This window comes from Lepisma saccharinum, chromosome 21 (assembly GCF_977018435.1).
Source record: "Lepisma saccharinum chromosome 21, izLepSacc3.1, whole genome shotgun sequence".
In the NCBI taxonomy this organism is placed as follows: Eukaryota; Metazoa; Arthropoda; class Insecta; order Zygentoma; family Lepismatidae; genus Lepisma; species Lepisma saccharinum.
Window position 1 is genome coordinate 22,567,237 of NC_139249.1, and position 26,947 is coordinate 22,594,183.

A 26,947-nucleotide genomic window follows, 5' to 3' on the forward strand; every position below is an offset into this window, starting at 1 on the left:
TAGTGATTGTAGCCTCGTATAATAAACCAAATGGAAATAACCCAAATGTTGATGCACCCAAACACCAGTAATACTTCAAAAATACCTTGAAAAAAGCTATAAAGCTAAATAATTCTTCTAGAATAGTAAAAAAGTTTGGAAAGTGGACCTAGGCCCCTAAGCCGTCTGTTAACTTCGTATTGTAATTATATTGTTAAATGGTTATATATATTTTTTAAAAAAAGGAACAATATTAGTAAGCGTCCCTCGGTAAAGGGGTTTCAGACCTCATAGACACATCATAATTTTCGTTACACTAAAAAATTTCCCTCGTATAAAAGCAAATAGTTGAAATGTTAAACATTTCGTGTACTTTATCCAGTAAGCCTTAGCTAGAAATACAATAAATGCGTTACAGACATAAAAATTAAGCAAGCTTTGATATTCTAGTGGCACATAATAAGTATAAAATATCCTTTAAAATACTCTGACAAATAGTTGTGGGTTGTCTGAGATCAAAATTTTCAAGTCCTCTCTCCTCTCTCCTGCATAAATAGGCTCTAGAATTCACTAAGCCTCAAAATAATATTGGGTACATAAAATAAAAAGCAAATGGAGAGTGGTGCTGATCGCATCATCTCCAAAATAGCAAAAACAAAAGTATATAGAGCTCTATCTGGTATATTTAGAAAACTTTTACCTAGTATAGCAGTAACAAAATACTCAGCAAACTCTAAAATAAACAAACTTTCCTACGTGGCAGGCGTAACCTGCCCTAAATAAATACATATAGAAATACAGAACCAAAAATAGCATAGTAGAAATCAGTAAACCCTAATAATAATAATAATATATTCTGTGGCTTACATTTTAGCTAAATATACTTTTTTTTAGTGTTTTTGAAAAAATTAAATAAATACTAAACTCTAAGTTAAAAATTTGTAAATGTATATATGATACAAAACAAAATAAATAAAAATTAATACATACCCTGCAAAAAATCAATAAAAAAGTTCAAAACCTCTCTTTGTGCATCCAAAATATAATACAAATCCTTCCTGATTGGATTAAATTGTGTTATTTGAGTAATAATAAGCCTAAACTTGTAAAATAAAAGGGTAGAACTTGTCAAAACCTACTTTTGCATCCAAAATATAATTCAAAACACATCTAAATTGTGTTATTTGAGTAAACTAGAGAATAATCCTGTAAACTTGGAAAAAATATCTCTCTCTCTCTCTCTCTCTCTCTCTCTCTCTCTCTCTCTCTCTGTGTGTGTGTGTGTGTATGTGTGTGTGTGTGTGTGTGTGTGTGTGTGTGTGTGTGTGTGTGTCTTTGAGAGTCCAAAATGTAATAAAAATGGTGCCTGAATAATATAAATAGTGTCATTTGAGTAAATATTAGGCTAAACTTGTAAAATAAACAAATAAAAGTTGAGAACACACACTTTGTGTGTCGAAAATGTAACTAAAAATCTTTCCTGAACAGATAGAATTGTGTTATTTGAGTAATAATAAGCCTAAACTTGTGAAATAAACAGATAGAAGTTGAGAACACACACTTTGTGTGTCGAAAATGCGACTAAAAGTCTTTCCTGAACAGATTGAATTGTATTATTTTGGTAATAATAAGCCTAAACTTGTGAAATAAACAGATAGAAGTTGAGATCACACACTCTGTGTGTCGAAAATGCGACTAAAAGTCTTTCCTGAACAGATTGAATTGTATTATTTTGGTAATAATAAGCCTAAACTTGTGAAATAAACAGATAGAAATTGAGATCACACACTCTGTGTGTCGAAAATATAACTAAAAGTCTTTCCTGAACAGATTGAATTGTGTTATTTTGGTAATAATAAGCCTAAACTTGTGAAATAAACAGATAGAAGTTGAGAACACACACTTTGTGTGTCGAAAATGTAACTAAAAGTCTTTCCTGAACAGATAGAATTGTGTTATTTGAGTAAAAAAATAGGCATAAACTTGTAAATAATAAATTAAAAGTTGAAAAAATCTCTTTGTAAATACAAAATTTAATAAAAAATGTTGCCTGAATAGTACAAATAGTGTTATTTTGGTAAAAATTAACATAAAGTTGTAAAATAATAAGTTAAAAGTTGAAAAAATGTCTTTGTGAGTCCAAAATTTAATAAAAAATATTGCCTGATTAGTACAAATAGTGTTATTTTGGTAAAAAAATTAATATAAAGTTGTAAAATAATAAGTTAAACGTAGAAAAAATATCTTTGCGAGTCCAAAATTTAATAAAAAATGTTGCCTGAATAGTACAAATAGTGTTATTTTTGTAAAAATAAAAATAAGCTGTGAAAATGTTTGACATAAAGTCAAAGTTTGGTAAAAAATAAACTCAAAATTAAATTAAATAGCACACAGTAACATACATTTACTACCTAAATCAATAATCAAAGGGTCCTAGGTTCGTTACCCCGTGATAAAAGCAAATGGTGAAAACTGTAGGCCCCGTCCCTAATAGCTCTCCCTTCTTCATAGTACAGATAAAAAAAACCTGCGCTAAAGCGTCCTGTGCCTTGAAGGCAAACCTGAGCGGAATATTAATTGGCGGCGGAAACCGGTTCTACAAGCGACGCATAGCTTCAGAGATTTGACCCTTGCTGCGCATTTCCAGACATTCTTTGTTGTCTGGTTGAATCCCTCCCCTGCCCTACAGTATTGCATAGCTTTCCCCTGTTCTTGCGTACTGGTTAACCTTGAAAAAAACCGGTTCTGATTGGTCAATCGGGTTCTTTGTTTGTTCTGACGTTGTGACGTCATTTGACCTTGAACGCACTTCCCCCAAATTCCTTTCTCCTCTACCTGCGCCGAGTCGAGATTCTGAGACAGTATTGTGTCCAGCATCTCGTACCATCTGTTTCATACCATAATAACATACATTATTACATAGTACTAATTATTAACGTTGCATATCGCGGGTTCGAGTACCGGGACCGTCCCCAATCGTAATTGGACCTGTACCTACAGCCATTACCACCGTTCATAGCGGTTCATAAACCATAGAAAACTTATTTTCAATATTATAAACATTAATATTAACATTTTATACATTACATACTTTGCAGTAATGAATATAAAACCATATGCATAGCGTTTAGTACCTCTAATTACCTTCTATATACATATTTTTCATAAAATAAATAAATATATATTCATAAAAAGTTATAAACATGCAAATACATAAATGTAAAGTACTCTAAGTACATGCAAATGAGTTCTAAGTACGTGCAAATTAGTTCTAAGTACGTGCAAATTAGTTATAAGTACATACAAATGAATTGCGAATATTAAATAGCAACATCCACTATCGTATTCAACTACTACTGGGATTCTATCTTGAAGGCCAGAAAGCAGCAGCGATGGTGCTCGATGCGCTGACCCACGTGTTCAAAGAAAAAGCCGCTGAAGCAAGCCCTGGTCCTTAGAGGACTGTGCGCATGTATAGTTAATAACAACATAAGTTTCCACATTGCAGGCGTCGCTGCGACATGAAGTCTTGGGTCATTTGTGTACACTTACGATTCTCGATGAAAACTCGGTGATCACTGCTAAACGATGCGGTACTGAGTAAGTATAGACTGATATTAAATTTATTTGTAATAGGTAATTCATGTTATTGGTTTCTTACACCATATTTTTTATTTAATTTCATTCACTCTTGTAATAGTAACAGTTGTTTCTCTGTCACAATATTGATTTCATTTGAAAGAATACATATGTATGTGTGTGTGTGTGTGTGTATAGATATATGCAAGAGAGTATATATATATATATATATATATATATATATATATATATATATATATATATATATATATATATATATATATATATATATATATATAGATAGATAGAGAGAGTGGACAATAGAGGCAGAAAGCTCTCATTATATTTCATTCCTATTTGATTTCTCTCAATTTGTTGTCTTTTAACCGAAAACAAATTGCTGTCTCCATCATTATCAATTTCTACTACTATAACATGCATCATATTTTTATTATTATTGCGTAAATCTTCAGTGATTATTGCATATTTCGGTAATTTTAATGAGGCTTCCCGTGAGAAAATAGCCCTTTTTTTTAGGTGTAACACACAGAACTCGAATTGCATCAAATTAAGGTTGATGTACTTTCATTGCATCAATTGACACTATGTTATTTTGTTATCTTTATCTTATCTATTGTTATCTTTTGGAAGATCGTGTGTGATCTTTCCAATTAATGCATTTTGGTGCATCACACGGAGCAGAATCTGATAAAATTCCCCTTTTATGCATTAATTTTGACACTAAAAAGTGCATCATTTGCAGTTTATGCACGTTAATGTGTTTTCGGAGTCAGTGTGAACACGTTTCGGGTTCTGTGTGTAACCCACGTGGGGAACTCCATGTCAACTTCCAGATTTTTGATCTGCATGTTCGATAGCACTGTCATTTTGCCCACGTCATTTTACAGGGCGACACATGACGAACTGGGGACACAGAGTCCTTTGCTCTCCCCAACAGACGACAAGGAAGGGAAGTCGTTAAGTGAATTACCCCAATCTTGAAAATTTAGAGCCCTAACTATTAGCCAATAGCTCTTATTCTTGTATTTAGTGGTGTAGAGCAACAGTATCTTCGTGATTAGTCTTTTTTGATTTCTCGTTTTCAACACATAATTGGGAGTAAAAGAACGCATTGGCTGTAGAATGATTACGTAAGACTGTCATATCAGGCTATATGTTTACCAATATTGAAAAATAGCATTAGTTTTTAATTGGTATGTGTAAGTGAACAAATACATAAGTTGCATAATGGTTACACAAGACTGCTGGGCGATATATTTACCCACAATGAAAAATGTAATTATTTTTTAATCGGTGTGTGTTTCGTTTGCGATCAGCAGGGAAAGGATTTGTATGCAAATACAAATCTTCATATGATAAAATCAACGTAGTTTGGTATTATCTTTGCGAATCGTGGTATATAAGGTCGACAAATAAGGGTGTTTCATAAAGTGCGCAGTTTTTGAAAATGCAATAACTAAGCCAAAATTGCATGAAAGTTGACATTTTTATTTTTATTATTTTACACATTCACTACGATTTAATAATTGAAAAGTGAAAAAGTAGTATAAAAGTATATAGGATGAGGACACTTATAGCGTAGAAAAGAAGAGCTCATATGATTAAACAGCCCGATTTGTCCACACTTAAAATTATGCCAAGATGCCTATAAGCCCCAATTCTTCAAGTGTGATATGCTCCTAATCCTAAGAATTTTGAATCCTAGTGTAGAAAAGAAGAACCCCCTCAGACAGATTTGCCCACACTTAAAATTATGTCAAGTACCCATATGATTTTATTGTTTATAGTGTGTTATTCTGTCAAAATCCCAAGAATCTTGAATTCTAGTGTAGAAATGAAGAACCCCCCTCAGACAGATTTGCATATGTGTGTAAAAGCTGCATCTGCCAGATTGTTATCCATAAACTTGTCAAAAATATCCCCCCCCTTGATTTTGTTTTGGCTACACTTAAAACTAAGGCAAAAAGCCACTCTCACCCACCCACACTCATTTATATTTATTTCCGGTCCGGTAATATGCAAAAATCTTCTAGAATTGCTCTGTGACTCTCTCATTTCTTACATCATAAACATATGATTTTTCACCTATAAGAATAACACTACATGTGGTGTCATCAGGGAGTGTATCGTGGAATTCACAGATAATTTTAATGTTTGTCCTGTCATTAACCACAACTTGTTTCCTTTTGGAAGTGTTGATGACAAACATGGGTCTCTGTGCTTTGAATTCATCTGGAGTGTAATACATGTCAGTATTGCCAGTAGTGACCCTTTTGTATGCTGTAAATGCTTCATATAATTTCAGAAAATCATCCTTGGACATGTCTAAATTATAATTTTCTCTAGGAAATACCTCATTTCTGCCATTTTTAAGATATATGTTCTTGATGTTGCAGTTATCAAATTTACTTGAATTTTTTTCCTGATTATTGTTTCTTCCAGTTTGAAACAGTACCACCACAAAATCTGGCATGTCATATTGTATACTGGAGAATGAATTTGTAGCATCAAACTCATAATAAGTACCAGCGGCAGGCTTCTGTACACATTGATATGTATAAAATCGTAAAGGAATCTGTGGATTTTTTATTATATCAGCTTTGTATTTAAGAGCATAACTGGCTTCATATTCAACAACCGGGATTCTTAGCTCCATAGTCTGAATAAAGCATTTGCCTTCATCAGGTAGGGTATTAGGCAGAGCTTCCTCTGTAGAGTTTAATGAACTGTACCTCATCAAAGCATTATTATCATTGGCAGCTCTTATAAATGTGATTCTTAAACCACCCTTCCACATAATATCTTTGTAATCTGAGAAGAATCCTGGCAACAGGCGCATAGGGAACAGCACTGTGAGGCTCTTAGATATAATTTTATCACCAGCCTCAAATCCACCTATTTTGTAGTAAGAAGCCTCGGTTTTGGATAATTTTAGTGTGGCCAAAGCTGTGGAGGTAATGCCGGGATAATCCACTCTGTTTATAACAACACCATGTTTTCTGATCTCAATTTCAGAGAACAGATGCGGCACAAAATTGTCTACCAATCTTATATTTGAATTTGCCGGATAATCTGTTCCATCGAGCTTTACAACATCAAATTTGATGTATAGATCTGCTCTGTAGGGGAGTATAAAGCCATCCCCTACATCAAGATCAACCTCAATTTCTGTGTTGGGTTGATTTAAATTTGCAAATGTCTCCTGTTTGGGGTGAATGATTGTAGCTCATAACTCTCAATATTTTCCATTTTTTTTGTATGTATTTTTATTTAAATATTAATCTCTATGATAGCAGTTGTTGTGGCTCCCGGAAAATCAACTAATTCTTCTTTTTCATTAGTGACCATCAACTCAATATAATCTATTCTATTATGGCACACAGGAAAATATAATGTTGGGGATGGAGTGTAGATGATTGGCTCCATAAATTCAGAGTTAGGTTTGAATGTTGCAATGATGCCAGTTTGTTTGTGAGTGCCTATGCCATTTGATTTGGTGATCATACTCTCGGCCACATTACAGTGAATATTCAGAGTCTCTATGGCTAAGAATTTAGGTATATTAATAGCAGTGTGTTTGATGGCTGGTTCAAGTTTTGTGTTGTTCTCAAAGCCTAACAGCTCTCCTATAGTACCCAGATCCACTGTTTCTGTAGCAGATACAATCTCTACTCTGTGAGTGACAGAATTTTGAGTTAATACTATACCTCTGGGTAATTGAGCATTTAGCGTGGACAGATTATATTGCCCTGGAGTGATGACAATTTTTTGATCCCCTACTGCAATTTTGTTGTTGTGGTGTGTAATATTAGGGATCAAGTACATGCCATAAAATGCTCTGAGAGCTATTGTTTTGGGATACACTATATCATCATGTAATTTGAGTTTCAATTTTGAATTTTGGCTGGTGAGATGGAATACCCCCATGATGTTTTAAATACCACATGGCCTTTTGAAAATTTTCAATTTATGGTTTATTTATTTGAGACATATATCTAAGAACAGATAAACACAAATGTCCACAATTAACATCTTTGAAGTTTTGAACACGGGCATTATTGTAATAAAGATTAGTTGATTTTAGATATTTTACTAAATTTTCAGGTGGAATACCTCCAAATGAATCAAACACAAATGCCTCATTGTTTAAATATTTAAGATAACAAATCCAGTGAGTGCCCTGATTTTTGTACTTATCCAAATTAACAATGCCACACTCTTTGTTGAGTGGTTGTTCTGGTAAAGAATCAGACATGTACACACCTCTAAAATTTTTGATGCCCAGTGGCTTGATTAAAGCTTCAATATCTTGGTTTGTAAGCGGCTCTTGTTTTTTTAAAACTTATTCATGGCTCTCTTAACACCTTTGCCTTGTTTCTCCATGGCCAGGTTATGGCGCTTCAATTCATCTAATTCCGCCCTATTTTTCTTGGCATCTATTACTGTTTTTGCTATGGCAGCTGATCCCCCAGCCAAGCTCCCAACAGCCCCAAGTGCTGCTAAGATGGCCGGGATAGTAAATATGAAACCCCCCACATGTGATTTTTTTCTAGATTGTTGTAATTTTTTTAATTGGGGGGTACTAAGCAACAATTTCATACCATGGCCCTTGGCAATACAAGAATTTTTTTCTTGCGCTGCTTTTTGGTTAAAAGGCTATCAATAGTTTTAAGAGATTTAAGACCTGCATAAGGTATTTGATACATAACACCCTTGGCCTTCATCCTAGGTTTATTATATATATATTCACAACCTCCACCCCAGTTTTTGTTTGGTGTTCATAGCTATGGTGGTTCCCAATGCTGCTATTCTCTCACTCAAAGAAGCATCTTTGCTTACAAATCTACCAAATGCAGCCTCTTCTAATTTTTTGTCTGCAACATGTCTCTTGTCAAGATCAGAATGTGTGTTGTATGCTATGTCATGGTCTCTACAAGCAGCATCTAGGGGATTAACACCAGGATCACCTCTGTTTACTCTATGCTCCAATTTTGTGCCTGGACCACAATACTGATAGCCTGGAATGTGTAGTTCAAATGGCAGCTTGTTTATAATGTCACTAACCAACCCCCGACCCTCAGAAATATTCCAAAATTTAGGTGGTAGAGTATTAATAATTTTTATAAGATATCCAATCCCCTTAGTGTCATTCACTATAAAATTAGACAATTTTGTGCTTATCATGTCCATAATTCCAACCTTTTCATTGTAAAAATTGTGGTTGCCAGCATTTTCCTCCACAGCTATCATCAATAACCTATCTACAAGTTTCCTGACATCATCAACCCAGACAAATTCTTTAGGCAGGGTGTTGTATTGTTTGATTCCACTGCCAGTCTTGATCTGTGACCATATGGGCTTGATTAAGTTGTTACATTTTGCTCCACTGCTAGACTTGACTCTTTTTTTGTGTGGGATCATTGTTCTGGTATAGAGCATGTGATTTTATTAATATTTCTTTGTAATGCTCATAATCTTGATCTGTATAGTTGCCAGGTCTCTTCCTAGTCATCAGTTCCCACAATCCAGGTGTGCCGGGATATTTAACAAAAGCACCTCTTTCTCCAAGATGAGATTCTGAATATACAATTATATCATCTCCCATAAATGTTACTCTGAAATTGCCAATTCTATGTATGATGCTACCATCACGCTCTGTGTCAGCATATAAGCCAAAGACCTCATCTTTGTTGTCTTTAGGTGTGCTTAAATATTTTTGAGCAAGAAGACCCAATTCAATAGGATCCTGACTAGCTTCAATTCTTCGAGGAGCAACAGGACTAGGTGCATGAATACTGGAAAGTGGGGTGATTGGATAATCTAATATGTTCCTTGCAGCTACAGGTACAAGCTCTGTGATCAAATTTTGATTTTGCTCTGTAACAGTTTTGATATTTTTACCTAATTCACTAATAGCATAAATAATAGGCTGTTCTGTTTGTTTGTGTTGTTCATAAATTCCTCGGTTCTCTGATTTCCATCCCTTAAATCTTTTTACAAGATAATCTCTTAATTTAAGATCATCAATGATTGGCCCTTTCATGGTTATTTATATATGTTTCAATGTCTAGAAAATTGTTGATTTTATTTCTGTATTTGCCACTATTGGGTTTTCTTGTCATATCAATTGTGACAAACCCATAACTGTTTTGATTCCAGCACCTACTGCAAAACTTGGAAAAATCATTGTAGCTCAAGTCCCCACCTACATATTCATCATGTATGTGTTTGAGGTTGGTATGATCTTGATGAAACACACATATAAAATTGCTGTTGTTTCGGATCAGCTGCTTCGGTATTTTAGAAAAAGTCTGTGCCAGGTAGAAGCAATCAATGTTTTTGTGTCGGCCCTGTGTAAAGAAATTTCTAACCTTGTTTTGATTATCCAGTATAATGTCATCAAACACAACAACAGAATTATCGAGACATTCATGAAGTGGCTTAACATCTGATTCAAAAGTGGCAATATCCAGTCCATCATATAGCTTCGTCAGCTGCTGATATTTTAATTGTTCCAAGCTCTTAGAGAAAACATACAAGTGCCTGTTTTTCCAGTCTAACCAGTTGGGTGCCAATAAAAAATTATCAATCATTAGTGTAGTTTTACCACAAGCTGATGGCCCAACAATAAGACATCTAATATTATCAGGCAGCAACTTGCCATTTCTCTTAATCTGCTGTTCAGGTTCTGGCAGCCTTTTTATAACATCCCAGGTGCTCCTATTATCACTTTGTCTGCATCGATCCAGCTGTGTTCTGGAAGTCCTAGCCATTTGACAAATGACTTGTTGCCTTTTCTGCGGATGATTTTTTCTATGAGATATGTGTCAGGCTGTTTAGTTTTGTTGAGTTCTTCTTCATAGAACCGGCCTTTGAGAATTTCTCCTCGGTGGTCTTTTATTATATATGTGTTAAGGGTCCCAGGTTTAATTTGAACCACTGTAAATAATTCAGTGCTCCAGTTTCTTGTAAAGCCTCTTTTGAATAAGTGCTTATATTTGCTGATTCTTACTTGATCACCCACCTTGTATTTGGCTTTTCTTGTTGTTGGCTGGTATCTAGGATAATAAACAGTCCTGATCAATTTTTGCTCATCAGATGAAGTTACTTCAGAGGGTTTCATGTTGATTGTGGAATGGACCGAGTTGTTATATTTATGTAGAAGTTCTGGAAGAATATTAAGCCATTTATAATTACCTTGAAGTGTAAATTGTTTATACATAAGATTTTTTAGGGTTCTGTTGAATCTCTCTACAATTGAGGCCTTGAGATCACTGTAACTCGAATAATGTTGTATTGACTGGCTTTTAATAAATTGTTGGAACACAGAATTTTAAAATTCTTTGCCATTATCTGTTTGCAAATAGCGCGGTGATATTCCACTCTGATTGATGATTGTCCTGAAGGCTTCTGTAACACATTTTCCAGTCTTGGATTTGAGTGGCACAGCCCACGCAAATTTTGAAAATGTGTCTATTACAGTAAGTAGATACTTATAGCCCTTGTTGATTTTGTTTAAGTTTTTCAGCTGTCCACTTGCCATCTCAATCAAGTCGCTCTGCCATAAATCATCTATGCCTTTTGTAACTACTGGCAGTCTCTTATAATTATGTCTGGCTTGTCTGTGTAATTCATCAACAATAATTTGTCTAGACATAATATTTAAAAAGGAATATTGCAACTATGGGGTGTTCAGCAGCTGATACTACAGGATTTTCTAAATATAATTTGTCTCCTATTTGTATATGAAATTCCAGAGAGCCATCATCTTCAGCATAAGATGTTTCTAATGTATTGGGATCTGTAAAATCCTCTACCTCTACACTGGTGATTTTTGGTTTGTTGTCAGCATTTGTTATTGATAAGGTAGGGTAGTGGTTTGCCTGTGGTTGAAGCCAATATTTGATCTTGATTGGTCTCAGTGTGCCCCCAACAAAAAACTGGTAATAAAATTGTGCAGGGGACAACATATATATTTTGCCACCTGGTGTAAATGGTGAATCATATTCTTTGTTGGGGATGCTGTACAATTCAAGAATTACTGTATGTTTAGGATTCTCGATTATGCCTGTTATTTCTTTTTCTGCTGTAAGCAATCTGCTTGTTACAGATTCAAGGTGCTCATTGATGGTCCTAACAACATCATCATGGCCTGGCTTGATTTTTATGTCCACAACAAGTTTCTTGTATTGTTGCACAATCTCTTGAAGCTGGGTGGTAAAAACAGACAGAGCATTTGCTTGATTGGATTCCATGGTCCCTAGCTGTTGCTTGATATTAGCTACAATTTGTTGCAAATTTTCAATAACTGCCAATTTTGAATTTTGAGCAGTAAGATCATGGACCTGTCTTCTGATATCCTCAAACAGGGCATGCAGTTCATTAATATGTTGATTAGTTGGTAGAGTGGCCAGTGCCTGAGTAAGTTGTTTGATCTCTGTCTGGATATTCTTGATATCTTCTGATTTCAATATGCGATTCACTGCTCTCTTAATATTTTTAAGTTCCTGTGATGTAGGCAGATTTGTTACAGTATTTTGCAAGGATTCAAGTGCCAATTTCACATTATTTAATTCAGAAGCATCAGCCACATTTTGCATAGCATTTTGGAGCAGGGCTATATCTGCCTGAGTGGGTGTTGATTCTTGTAAAATTTCAAGTTTTGTTTGGATATCATCGATCAAGTGATGAAAATGAGATAGCTCAGATTCAGTGTTGAGGTTTTCAAGCTTTGTGATCTGTTGCTGGACACTGACAAGTGTGTCTACAATAGCAGGCAGGCGGTATTCTAGAGATTCTTGTACATTTGTCAAATCACTTTGCACTGCTGCTATTGTACCCTCAAGATGGGTTATGGTACTTTGAATTTTTCCAAAATCTTCATATGTTTCAAGTTGCAGCTTAATGTTGGCAACACTCCGAGTTATTGCACTCAAAGCATCAGAAGATGGCAAGTTGTTCATAAAATTTTCAAGTGTCTCAATTTTTTCTTTAACCTCGGCTATGGCATTGTTCAAGGGGTCCAGATTAGGTATCTGGAGTGATTGAATCTGTTCCTTTAGAGTGGAAATCACTAGATCAAAATTTTCTTGTGATTTTATGCTTTTGACAATTGTTTGGAGCTGTGTCTGGACATTATTTATCTGCTCTTCCAATTGCTGTTTCAATTGCTCAGAGTTGGTGGCCTGGGTCTTAAATTTGGTTTGAAGAGCTGCTACAGCTTCTTCTAAACTGCTCTCTTAATATTTTAAGAGAAATTTGAGAACTTTGAAAATTATCCAATGTGGCCAAGTCAGTATATTTTTGAAGCAGCAATTTGAGTTCAGAATCAATTTTAAGAAGAGAGTCCATGCATTGTGATTGCAAATTTGTAATTTCTAGTTGAAGACTGGCATTCAGTGTGGTTTGTAAAGCTTGCAAATCACTTCTTAATTTTTTGACTCTGACATCAAGCATCAGAATCTCATCACTGTGATCTTCATGCCAAATATATCATTAGGCATTTTTGTTTTAGTGGTTATTTATTATTGAATATCTAATTCTTAATTCTATAAAAAAGGTATAAGCTTGTCATAGGATCCCGGGACCTCAATATATAAGCAGTCACCAGCAGAAACAGTATATACAGTGCCAGAAATCATGTTTGAGTGCTTAATTATATAAATATTTCTCCCTACTGAAATCTTGACATTACCCTCAGGGGTTATAATAAATTGCAATTGACCACCTACAGGTAATTGGTAATGATTTAAATTATTGTTAAATATGTACAATGTTTTACCTGTTTCATCATCAACATCTGTAAGTATGCTGTTCAGATGAATAATTAACAAAGCACTTAGTTTAGATATCATATCAGAAGAGGGTTGTGGTGTTGGCAGGTCCATAATAGCCTGTTTTTTGAACCCAAATAAGTTCATAGGCATGTTTATTTATTTCAAATCATGCTCTGTAATTGGGCATTGATTACCACTTTTCAAATCACAATGACCCCATGGTAGAGTATGTATGCCACATGACAAAATGCATCTCTTATCATCGTGTGGATCCAGAGCCACTTTTCTTACAATATTTGTAGTCAACAAGTGATCCACACTCTGAATTCTGGATTCTGATGTTCTGATTGTGCTACATAATTTGAGGCAATTTTTGTAATCTTCAAATTCAAGCTCTTTGTCTACAGTCACTCTGCCAATGCCCTTGACCTTTTTGGCAACAGCGCCACTACATGTTTCAAAAGTGTACATCTTGGCCCTTAACCCAGCAAATGCCACAATAACATCACCAAGTGTCTCATCTTTTAACTTGCCAGGCACCTTTTGTTGTGGTGTTTAATTTTTGAATGTTCAGTGGTATCAAAATATTTAAACAATTCAGGCTGTGCTATATCTTGATAAACATCTTCTGTTTGAATATCAAGAACAAAACTATCTGTGTCCATGTACATCAGTTTTACACGATCCTTATAAAAAGGCTTCAACACATTATAAAACAATTTTAACATGTGTAATTTGGCCAATTCCAATATCACAGCCCCTACATAAATAGGCTTATCAAACTTAATCTTTGTTTTTTTCATGTTGAAAAGTGCCATATTTTCATCATAAATTCTTCTGTAATTGAAGTTGGGCTTTGCAATCAATTTTTTGCTCCGGCTGGGGTCAGTAATTAATTTAACATCAGTATGTTTTCTGACATTTTCTATTGTTTTGCCATACACAGAATTGACCATCAATTTAAACAAAGTCTTATCAAATTGGCTCATTGCAGATGTTCGAAGCTCTGTGTTTGTATCAATATATGGTTTCAACCATCTTGAGTGCCTGAACCTCAAAACTTTTCCAACTTTGGTCACTTGGACACCATGATTTATTACGAACTGGAGGTTTTTGTAATATAAGACATAACCCTGTTTTGGCTCTAGAGTCATCATCAATTTCTTTTGTTTAGAGCCAGGTGAGCACTCAACCTCAGGAATTGGGGGCAGATCAGAAAATGTGTTGTGTAAATCATCAAGAATTGTCAGATCAACCTCTAAGAACAGGCCATAGTTACTGTCATCAAAATCCTTAAGATCTTCAATATTGAAATCTTCAACCCACTCAAGCCCTGCATATGGCAGTTTTTTCATCATAGCATAACCATAGAGACTATTGGCATCTACATACAGTATATAATTTGATGGCAGTGCTGGATCATAATCAGGAATATATTTGTTATTTGCTCTGGCATATCTCTGAGAACATTGCACCATGCCTCCTCTTATACATTGTTCCATAAACAGATACATATCTTGATCCTGGATCAGATCCAATTGCATTTTAGTGTTTAAAAACATTGCAGACCATGCTAGGCCCGGAGCACTGTAAAAATACATTGGATCCAGCTTATAATTTTGCATGGAAGATTTTCTAAATGCCTGAAGTATATCAGCTAAGAGGGTCACATCAAGTTTTAAATATGCCTTGTGATAATCACCAAATGTCTGGCATTTTAAATTGTTCCACATCAATTGGGCATGGTGATAATCTTCATCAGTGATTCCAGATCCTCTGATTTTGCTGTAAAACTCTTGTTGTTGTGGCAGAGAACACTCATCAAATTTAGAAAAATCTGTAACATAATCATATGGATATACACCCTTCCGCTTAATTAATTTCAGCTCCTGATTTGGAAACAAAGCACATGTGATTTTGAATTGATCATCAGATAATTGAGTGGCCAGTGTAGCCAGGCTAGCAGACAGAATTCTGTATGAATCAAGAAATTTTAAGTGAATAGGAACACCATTAACTTTAATTATTTTGCTAATGGCAATATATTTCTCATTATTTTCAGCTAAAATATTTAAATTCTGCTTGTCAAACCCCTCGTACCTGATCAAATGATGAAAATCATAATTGGATGCACCATGGCAAAATATGGGGACAAATTTTGGTCTCTGGATCTTAATATTACAGCTATTACACAGGGCCATTAAGAATTTACCATCTGTATGAGAATGGTGATGTACCTTGATATTTGTATCTGAAAATTCAGAATCACATACCGGGCATTTTTCTGCATTGTTGAAATCTTTAATCTGTTTCTCTGTTAAAGGCAACATGGGTTTTGATTTTAATAAGATATTAGATGCTATGTCATGGCACTCATTTTCTATTCTATGTGCAAATTCTTTGATGGCATCTGGTCCCATGTATAAATATTCTTTACTAACAACACCATCCTGTACAACAACATAATAAAAACTAGAAGGTTCATGTAACTGGTATGGTGTAATTGAAGATTCCTCAGGATCTGGGCTACAGAATGCAAGAGGTTTGAGATTTGATTCAAAATCACAGACTATATATGCTGGGTGTTCCAACAAGGCTTCAAATTTTTTGAATTTGGCATTTTCACTTGGATTAGGCATCACCATATGAACAGGTTTATGGTTGCCACAGTATTTCAGATGCTCAATTAACTTGTTTTTAGCAATTTCTGCATTCACTTCACAAACCCCATTTATTATTTTTTTACCATCAAATACAGTTAAACATCTTCTGCACAACTTGAATATTGTATTGGATTTGCCTAGTTGTTTTCTGACTAAAGCTTCAAGACTGCGTATCAGAGTATAATGGTGTGTATCATCCCCTTCAATTAAGAGCAGATCAATCGGAACAGCAGAATCATCATCAAATGTACTGATTCTGAGAGGTGCTATCAAGCAATTGCCACGGCCAGTAGAACAAATAAATACATTAATAGATAATTGTTTACCATTGATATTCCTGGCCTTTTTTTCAAATTTATCAATATTCTGAACAGACATTGGATATTCTAAACCCTCCATTGCTTCATCAAAATCATTTTCATGTTGTTTATAATAACTTATTCGCTCAGGATGCCTTGAAACTGGATACAAAGCAGCTAAAATACACCACAAAAAGCATTTCTCATCATTATTTTTTATATTAACCACGGCTTGTTTGTTTTTAATATTGGCAGGTAATGGCAAATATGTAGATCCTTGTAATGGGCTGAATTCAGAAATATTAACATAGATCTTGTGTGGAGATCCGCATAGGCTCCATCCAGACTCTTTTCCAGCAAATTCAGAGTGTTTAATATTCAATTGATCTATCAAACTGCTTATTATTTTGTCTGAATTTGCATTTGAATATACAGGTACAGTTTCTGTTATGTGGTGCTGTGTAAATTTTGTGCCATTTGGCTTCTTATATTGTGTAAACAATTTGAGGGACAGCTTATAAGAGCCATTTTGTGCATTTAGAATTGCCTGCACATCAGAATTTATACTGTTCAAAAAATTCTTAATGTCACATTTTGGCTCTGATACAAACCGGTAATCCCTAAGTTAGCCATTAAAACTGCTATGGATAGGTGGTGCATAGCATGGCTGCTTTGCCGGTCCAGCATTAACAGGTGTTTCATGCTTCCTATTCAGACCAGATGTAGATGGTTGTGGGGGCAATGTTGATGACTGTTCATAACAAATACACTTATGCCATTTGTAATAAGCCTTGCTTAATATTTTATGGCATCTTGGACACATTTTTGTGGCCTTTCTGCATTTCTTAGGGTCACAAATATGCCGGTGTCTAGACCAATTAGAACTAGATATATTTTTATTACACTGATTGCAATATTTTTGATTTGGCATTTTTATTGTTTATTTATATAAATTTTTTTGTGCAAAAAAAACAGAACTATGGACAATATGCCAAAACAATTATAACAGCAGCTAGTGGCTGAGCTGGTGCTTTTATACCCAGACAACAGCAATAACTAGGCTCTGGTGATCCCCAATATAAAATAGTTTTGCTCTTTTATGCTGTTGTACAACACACTTTACCAGGTTTCAAACCTCAGCTGTATATCAGCTAGCAGTAAATATTCTCAAAATCTCACGTGTGGAGATATTATTTTGCCACATGTATTTCAATCTTACATATTTTATCAGGACTCAAACCCAGAGCTCTTGTTTACAAGGCAACAATATTAACACTTTGCCATCAGAGGAGACCTCACATTTTACCAGGGCTCAAACCCAGAGCTCTTGTTTACAAGGCAACAATATTAACACTTTGCCATCAGAGGAGACCTCACATTTTACCAGGCCTCAAACCCAGGAATTATAAGCTATATATCAGCTAAATACAGTCAAAATTGGATTTTAACTGCGCAATAAATATTCTCAATATCTGACTCGTGTATATATTAACAGAACAAGGCAAAACCTGAATTGGGTTCAGGCATGCAACATGCAAGAGGCTAATACAGAATTGGAGTCAATGGCATGAAAGCCCATACATGCACAATAATTTCCCCTTTTAGCTGTGTAGATTAAATCTCTTGCATGCTAGCATATAAAATCTCCCAGGCATGCATAATTTATTGCTGGCCGGGACATGAAACTGATCAAAGATTAGAAAGAACATGAAACATTGTATTGATCTGTAAGTTCCAGAGCATGGGAATATAAGCTTTTTGCCTTAATTTTAAGTGTAACCAAAACAATATCAAGAGGGGGGCATATTTTTGACAAGTTTATGGACAACAATCTGGCAGATGCAGCTTTTACACACATATGCAAATCTGTCTGAGGGGGGTTCTTCATTTCTACACTAGAATTCAAGATTCTTGGGATTTTGACAGAATAACACACTATAAACAATAAAATCATATGGGTACTTGACATAATTTTAAGTGTGGGCAAATCTGTCTGAGGAGGGTTCTTCTTTTCTACACTAGGATTCAAAATTCTTAGGATTAAGAGCATATCACACTTGAAGAATTGGGGCTTATAGGCATCTTGGCATAATTTTAAGTGTGGGCAAATCGGGCTGTTTAATCATATGAGCTCTTCTTTTCTACGCTATAAGTGTCCTCATCCTATATACTTTTATACTACTTGAAAAGTGTCCAGCATATGCCCGTATGCGATTTAAAAGTTAAAAAAGGATGTCTGGCATATGTCCATATGGCATATTTCTTCGTTTCGCATGATCAGTTGATTTGATCTCTTGCGTCAACTGAACCTTGTAAGGGTTCTTTCAGTATTCTTTGCACTGAGGATACTGACATCCCCAACTGTTGTGAACGACGGCGAGTAACTTCCCGGGACTAACATTCACACTGTCTTGCACTACTACAATGTTTTCATCTGTTCGACGACTACGTTTTCGCCCAGGCGAATTTATGGTTGCAACTGACTGGGATATCTCGAATTTCTTCACCAACCTCCTAACTGTTGTTACAGTGGGGGCATAGTTACGTCCGAAGATCGCGCGAAGATTACGAACTGTCTGTGCATAAGACTTCTGTAATGTGTTTTCAAGATAACGCCACGTTCCTCGATAGTGAACCGCTCCGTGGCAACTGAACTGAACAAATGACATAATCGGAGTGATCAGAGATTACGAAAATGATAAGAACAGTGTTGCCAACCTTCAAAAAAATGACAAGCAATTTAAAAACTGCGCACTTTATGAAACACCCACTTTTAATATTTTTCGTAATTTTACATGTATTAGCTTTTAGGACATATTTTAGATATTGTTACATATAAAAGTTAAAGTGCTTAAAGTGGACTCGTCAAAACAAAAATTCAAATTTAAGTATTGTCTGTGTAACGACCGCCATGTTAGGCAGATTTCAGTCGTATATTAGCATTTATCTTATTCGTATACTTTCAAGTTAAGAACTTGCATTAAATTATTTATACTTAATTATTTTTATAATTCATGTATATATTTACGTTTTATCTTACGTTATAATATTATTCGCGTATTTTTGCAACATTCAGAATTTATAGGCTAATAATTATCCCAAATAATATATGCAACGTTTTCATTGTTTTTCAAGCACAAGTTAAATACATTGCTTTTAATATCGAGTTTTGTTCAACAATGTACAAGATTGAAGTAATTTACCTTCGTTATAAACTAAATCTTTATTTAATCATTTTTATGTGCAAGAGCAAATGATTTATTTGATAAAATCAATTTAGTTATTTCTATATAGTTTAATATTGTAATATTATAGCAAAGTATTTCTCCCTCGTTTTCAATAAAATATCGTTTTCCTATTGGGTGTTTATGTAAGAAGTGGGGGAACCACGCTTCGTGTTCTTGGCGATGTAAAAACTTCCACGTTGGCATTTTTAATTGTTGCCAACCATAACTTTAGCTTACTATCGCTAATTAACATTGATGTGTTATATAAATTATCAGTTTTTCTTGTGTTATTTTATGTTATGAATTTGTATTGTAAGTTAGAACAATCTGCTATGCTGCGCCTCGCGCTTGAGGTAGGCAGTTGAGGTCTTGCTATTAACTGTGAAGGCGGTGCGCGGACTTTCGTGTTTAGTAAATTGCTTATCACTGCCTGCGAGCGTGCATGACCCAACAAATTATAACTTTTAAATTGTGCGAATCAGTATGTACGCGCGCGATTCGTGATTAAAGATTTTGGACATTTTAATTATAAAGTATTTGGAATTTTATTTACTGTCACGTGTCGCAATTCGGTGGTTTCCTTCCTGGAGGAAGGGTGGATCGTCTTAATCCCGATCCCTGGGTGAGAACTGGTGCTCCCAACTGACCAGCCGGAGCAAGGAGCGGTGTGTTGCCAATTCGGATCTCCATACCCTGGAGTTACGAGTGGTTACACGTAGCATTGCATCTGTTGAAAAAGAAGTGGCAAATATGGTCAATTTTGAAAGGATAATTGGGCGATTTTGCTTCATTGAAACGAAGAAAAGTTAAATTCTAACTATTTTTATTCTGAGATATTAGACGGGTTTCAAAAATATTTTGTAAATTTTACTTAGAATAACATGTAATACGTGGTTTATAACAATGTTTTTTTAAGCATAGTTGAAAAATTTTAAATTACAATTTCTTTACCGAGAACATACTGTACAATGTGTTATTCATTTTAATTATTAATCTTAACTTTTTTCTTCTATTACTAGTAGGCTTATGTTCTGGAAACACACTGCTAGAATTTTCTGTTTCTCAATGTAGTTTTAATAGTAATTTTTTTAAGGATTCTTCAGACACTTAGACCTAAGTGAAATATTCTTAAATTTGCTAAACTTTTTTAAAATAAAAAAATTCGCACTATCAATCTTTAAATATAACCTATATTGAGTTTTTCTTTCTTTCTTCATTAACATTTGTAGGATGTTAATATCGCAAAACATGTCATAAATGTCGGTACTTGGTAGTGCGGGGTAGTGCGCCAAAATATCTAGCAACGGCGGCTGCCGAGAATTTTCAATGTTTAATTTTTCAATAGATTTGAAAACGAGATGGAAAAACTATCTGTGGTAGCAGGAGTTACTGATTTAGAATATGGCTCCAGTGCTGAGAGAAAAAAAGTAACTAACTTCAGATATCCTACTATAGATGAGCTACAACTATGTTTGCCACCATTCCCACTGGAACATGAATACATGGCTGACATTGTATTAATGAAGGTGAGTACCTTTCCTATACTACACACCATTGCCGTTCAAAATATCCATTAATCCGATCTTTGTTGAGATTATATTACGTCGCAAAAATATCAAGCTGGTATTTTTATTTCATAGATGGCAATACAAATAGTTATTCTTTTGTTACAAAAGTCACAAAACTAGAAAATTAATGATACTTTTACAGCATTTTATACAAAGTTAATGAAGCGTAGAAGATAGGAGAAAACAACAATGTGTGCTGGATTTGATAATAAAAACACTTCACAGCTTAAATTCAACTCTTGAAAATAAACAATCCGCTACGAATTTAAAAGTAAACTTCTCTGGTAATAAATATCTTCAGTTTTATTTTTATGTATTTTTCTATATTTTAATCAAAACGTCCCAGTAATACAATTTCCCCGCTTTATTGATTCTAGCACTTACTATCATAAACACATGCTTGCCCAACATATTTCAATAATTATTCTCATTTTCAGTCAAATTCAACGATTTAATTGATAATATCCAGAAATAATAATTGCAGTAGCGACAACAATAGCGAATTATGAACAATTGTCAATAAATACTAGCAGTCATATATTTTAGGGGCAACTAACAAACATTACTAGAATTTGACCACAGATAAACGCACGTTTGTGTGGTTTGACATATAAAGTGTGATAGATTGAAATTCGTAGCAATTTCGTAGCAAAAACATGACAGCTTATTACAAATTATACGATTCTTCTGCTCCCCATAGAGGAACCAAAAATTTGGAGCTGAAAAATTACAGACTTGTAAGGTTTTACATCAAATATGTTAATTTAATTATAACATTGTAGTAGTTCATTATTCAACAAAATAACTTTTTTTTTAAATACATATTTTAATAATAACTGTCTTTGGTGTTTCAATGTCTTTTTGAGTTCTTATATTTGTCCAAAATCTGATTTTATACACATACTAAAAACAAAGTTAAATTATAATCTAAAATGAGTAAATAAAATTGTTCAGCTGTATTAGATTTACGTCAAAGTGCAAAAGTAAATTCATTTTAAAATATTTAAATGCTATAAAATGAAACTGGAAGACACAAAATGTGAAAAATAAATTGACTGAAGTAATTATATATATTTTTTAATTGTTTGCTAACAGGTAGACCCACCATTTGTTTACGATGGAAGTATAAGTAATGTATCAATAGTCGAAAGTCCTCCGGACAACGTGACTCTAGTAAATTGCACCCTTGTAGGTTGGGGAGGTGTTCAGGTAAGACAACTATTAGCGAATCCATATTTCTTGTTCACTTGTCTTTGTATAAATGTTATCTTTGAAATTATGCGCCATGGTGGTTTTGATTGAATTGGTGTTTCAAGTCCACTTTAGGCACAGTAAGGTTAATCGGGACTGGGCCTACAGTGGGATCCGAACCGCTATGTGCCTCCACCAGGTATCGAATCGGGGACTCCTTGATTACAAGGCGACGAAATTACCACTGTGCCATCGGAGGGGCCCTACCCTGGTGTTCAAGACGTCGCTCTGCGCAGTGGTTAACACAGAGTGCTACGACACCAGGAGGTCGCAGGTTCGAAACTTTGACAAGCATCCTAATAACGATTTTTGTTCCGCCAAATATAGTGCACTTCGTAAAATAACTTGGTGACATGGCAAGGCAAGATAAGTGTGAACATTTTGTAGTCATATAACTTTCAATGAGCTTAGAGATTTGTGTACATAATGATATTTTATAACATTGGTTATTTTCTAAAAATAATCATGTGAACAGCAAGGAAGTGGTGCAACTTAGTAATATTGCCTGACTTAGCCTTAGAAAAATAACATGCCGAGTTCTATGCCTGAGGGAAAGTCTCCGTTTACTCCGAGCTTGTTTTCAAAACACCAGCAAGGACAGCCTTTGAAAAGGGGCGAGAAACAGATTCTACTCAATATTTATGTAACGTTCTGTCAGTAGTATCCTGAGAAACCAGTAAATGAAGTGGTTAAGTTGGTATCCCAGTGCAGTGGTGTGTCAGTGTCTGCAGTTTTAAGGGTTATGAAAGAGAGAATGACCGGGAGAGTAACAATGTATGCGGCTGCATATTCGTCTGATGTTTTGAGAACGGGTTCTCACATTCAGAGGCTCTTATATAAAACGAATAGGTGCGGCGAACTATGAGTGTAACAGCAGATGATTGCGGTCATGGATCAGCTGACGTGGAGTGATACATCGAATCGGTGAGACCGTTTGTTTACAGAAGGTCTCAGGGATGGTGATTTAGACCTTAGTGCTGGGCGATATAGGTTATCATCCAGACGATATATCGCGATATTGAAAACATATATCGTCCAGGCGATATCAACTAGACGATATATGGTCACGATATTATTGCGATATATATCGTGTCGACGATATATCGTCACGATATTTGGCGATATATATCGTGTCGGCGATATATCGTCACGATATTTGGCGATATATATCGTGTCGGTGATATCTCTTCACGATATTTGGCGATGTATATCATGGAGACGATATATCGCCGATATCACGATACTGAAAAAATATCGTATCGTATCGTGTGACGATATTTTCTTGACGACATATATCAATATCCAATTTCCGATATCGTCCATCCCTAGATGCAACACAGTCGTAACACGAACGTAGTGTGGCACATCAGCCTATAATCGGCCTCTGTACTTGATGCACGGTGGTTTTATCAATTCTGTTTCTCTTTAACAGGAAGGTGACGGTATATCCCGATATTTGCACTATGTGGACGTGCCTATATTCCCTAACTGCTCGATCTGCGACGACAAAGCCGCTCCCGTACTGTGCGTGGGAAATTTGGCTGAAATCTACAATGCGAGCGTGGAAGACAAACCCATACCCCCGAGGAGAGGGGCTGGCCTGGTAAGGATAAAAAGTTCACCTAGTCACTATACTCTGTCCCGGGTATTTCTGGAGCGAGCGAACGAAAGTAAGTCTCTCCGCAAGTAGAGGGCTCGACCAACGAAATCATGAGAAGGGAAGCGAGTCGTTTGCAGAAGCGTGTACTGCTACGCACCATCCTCTCGCTTTCTCCCCTTATCTACCGTTATGCTCGGCCTTGCTCCACAAATTCCCGGGATAGAGTATAAACTCGTTAAGAGAAAATATTTTTACAAGTAGACAAAATGAAAAATTTGCACATAATCAAAATTTGCTATGCGATTTCTTAAGATAAGCCAAGTCACGGTCTGTTCCAGAAGTCTGTGGAGGAAGCGAACGAAATAAGTTCTCTGCGCAGGTGGTGACTAGAGGGGGCTCGACTGATGAAGGTGTTAGAGGAGGACTGAGTGCATGGAGGGGAATATGCGACTGCAGCTACCAGCCGGTTTGACCCGCCCCCTCGCTTTCTATCCTTCTCTGCCCTTACACTCGGAATTGCTCCAAAGAGTCTTGGGTCAGACTGAAATGTGTTGATTACTACGCAGAAACTTATATTTTTACTTTGTTTTAAAGAATATTGTTCACAATTTTGTATCTAAATGTTGAGACTCGAGATGAAAGTCCACGCCGGGTTCGAATCCAGCAATTAACCTTGTAGTATATTTACAGTAAAACCTCGTTAATACGGGCCCCGATAAGCCAGGCTTCGCTTAATCTTGACAGGCAAAAGGCAAAAAAAAAAAAAAAAAAGAATGAAAGGTTTGAAATGTGGCTAGAAGTCAACAAGAGAACTTCCCGAAGAAAAGGCAATCAACCACTGACGAAATTCTGTTTCCCGCAGACTTTGTATTGTACTGTATAGTGTATTTAGGCCTATGCCCTTTAAATACACCATAATAAACGTGTTTTGTTGCTATAAACGGAGATTTAATGCACTTTCTACTGTTCTTTTAGGTTATTTCAGTTAATCCGGGCTTTCGTTAAACCGGTCATTAGTCCGGATTAACGAGACTTTACTGTAATTGACTGAAAATGGAACTTCTTTATTTGTTTATGAATTTGTTGAACACAAACAGGCGAATGCCCATTTACAGTCTTCTACATTTTCTGCTTTGAGATTGTAAGTTTACATGATAAGAAATATTCTTGAAGTTGCAGAAATGTAAATGAAACGTAAAACATGTCAACGCTAAATTAAATGTGTATAGAACAGAAAGAGTTACCAAAGCGAGTTATAATAATAATACATGTTAATTGTGTATGTGTTTTGTGAACGGTGGAAATTCTTTTGATTCCAGGGAGACCTAGGGAGTCCGTTGATTTGCGACGGGCCAGGCATGGACGAAGGTTTGCTTGGAATCTACACCTTCACGTTCCGCTGTACGAACCTGCCCCAAGCTGATCCACCATACAGCTTAGACTACTATGTTTTAACATATAATGAGAAAGGATGCTTTGCAGAATTATTAAACTGGGATAACACAAGCAGTACATAAGACAGTTACATGTTTATTTGAAAACAGGATGGCAGCTCTCAGAATTTATGTGCAACGTAATAAATGTGAAACGTAATAGGGCATACATAAGAAAATATTGTAACAATCATACGAACTTATTCGTAATTTTGTAAAGCTATCAAAATACATTTTGCTCTTCTAAGCAGTTATGGAAACAACATATTTGAACTGGCCTTTACTTTGACATGTTGTTGTTTAAATCAGTAGTGTTTTGTCAGTTAAATAGAAGATACTCACGAAATTTATTGTGTGCGAAAATGAATAAGTATACCCCACCCACAGCCCGCGAAACATTAGCTCTTTTGCGTGACAATTTTCCGGGCAGAGTAAGATCCCCTTTTGGTGATTTGCCATGGCCGGCCAGGTCCCCCGATTTGCCCGCTCCAGATTTTTTCCTTTGGGGATATTTGAAGTCATTGGTTTATGTGAATAAGCAAGAGACGTTACAGCAACTAAATGACAATATTCAGCATGAAATTGAAAACATTTCCCCGCAGATTCTTTCCAACATCACCAACGCAATAAAAAGAGCCCAAATTTGTATCAATTCGAATGGTGGTAATTTATTGGATGTTATCTTTAAAAATTGAGGACATAAAACTTACAAGTGTCAATAAAAATTTAACACAAAAAAACCTACTTTGTTAAATTTAAAACCCAATCTATAGGCTAAGAAAATCAGGTGATGACGCCACCTTGTATATACTTCCATCCTAGGAGCTTGTTTTACTGTGAATTATTTTTGTACTATTTCAATGACAAATAATACAGGGTGACCCAGAGATGTATACCCATTTTGGAATGAACATTACACAGTTAATTGTACACCAAACTCTATTATTTTTGTTGTATAATGTGTGTGATATATTGCCATTTATTTTACATTTATTTATTTATTTATTTATTACAGTCACCATGGAGTCGTTGTCGGTGGAACATCGCGTGTTCACGTATGATGCCTATGTGAGGAACGGCGACTCAGTGGTTGCAGCTCAGAGGTTATTCCGCCGGCACTTCCACGTAAGGCGGCATGGATCAGTTCCAACATGCAAAACAATCTTAAAATGGGTTAAGCAGTTTCGAAGTACAGGCACTGTAACTCCAAAAGCACCACCAGGTGCTGAACCTCTGAGCTGCAACATAGGCATCATACATGAACACGTGATTTTCCACCGACCACAACTCCATGGTAACTGCAATAATTAAATAAATAAGTGTAAAATAAATGGCAATACATCACACATATTATACAACAAAAAATAATACAGTTTGGTGTACAATTAACTGTGTAATGTTCATTCCAAAATGGGTATACATCTCTGGGTCACCATGTATTAATTAGTTGAGTTTCCTTTTTTGCAGTAGCTAGATTTATTTGTTTTGTTCAACTTTTAGGATGTAATAGATACACATCCTCAATGAAGGAATACAAGAACTGCAAAAGTT

General features: G+C 35.4%; 1 protein-coding gene across 2 annotated transcripts in view; it reads left to right on the plus strand.

Moving 5' to 3' along the window:
- Positions 1 to 26,694, plus strand: part of LOC146004272 (azurocidin-like) — a 44,851-nt gene extending 18,157 nt beyond the window's left edge. The window contains exons 3-7 of one of the 2 annotated variants that reach the window (XM_083142972.1): positions 3,488 to 3,579; positions 20,890 to 21,070; positions 22,208 to 22,321; positions 23,796 to 23,966; positions 25,283 to 26,694. In XM_083142972.1, the coding sequence (XP_082999098.1) occupies positions 3,488 to 3,579; positions 20,890 to 21,070; positions 22,208 to 22,321; positions 23,796 to 23,966; positions 25,283 to 25,480 (756 nt within the window). In that variant the 3' untranslated portion in view covers positions 25,481 to 26,694. The remainder of the gene's footprint in view (positions 1 to 3,487; positions 3,580 to 20,889; positions 21,071 to 22,207; positions 22,322 to 23,795; positions 23,967 to 25,282) is intronic. The other variant, XM_083142973.1, reaches the window with a different exon arrangement.
- Positions 26,695 to 26,947: the final 253 nt, after the last annotated feature.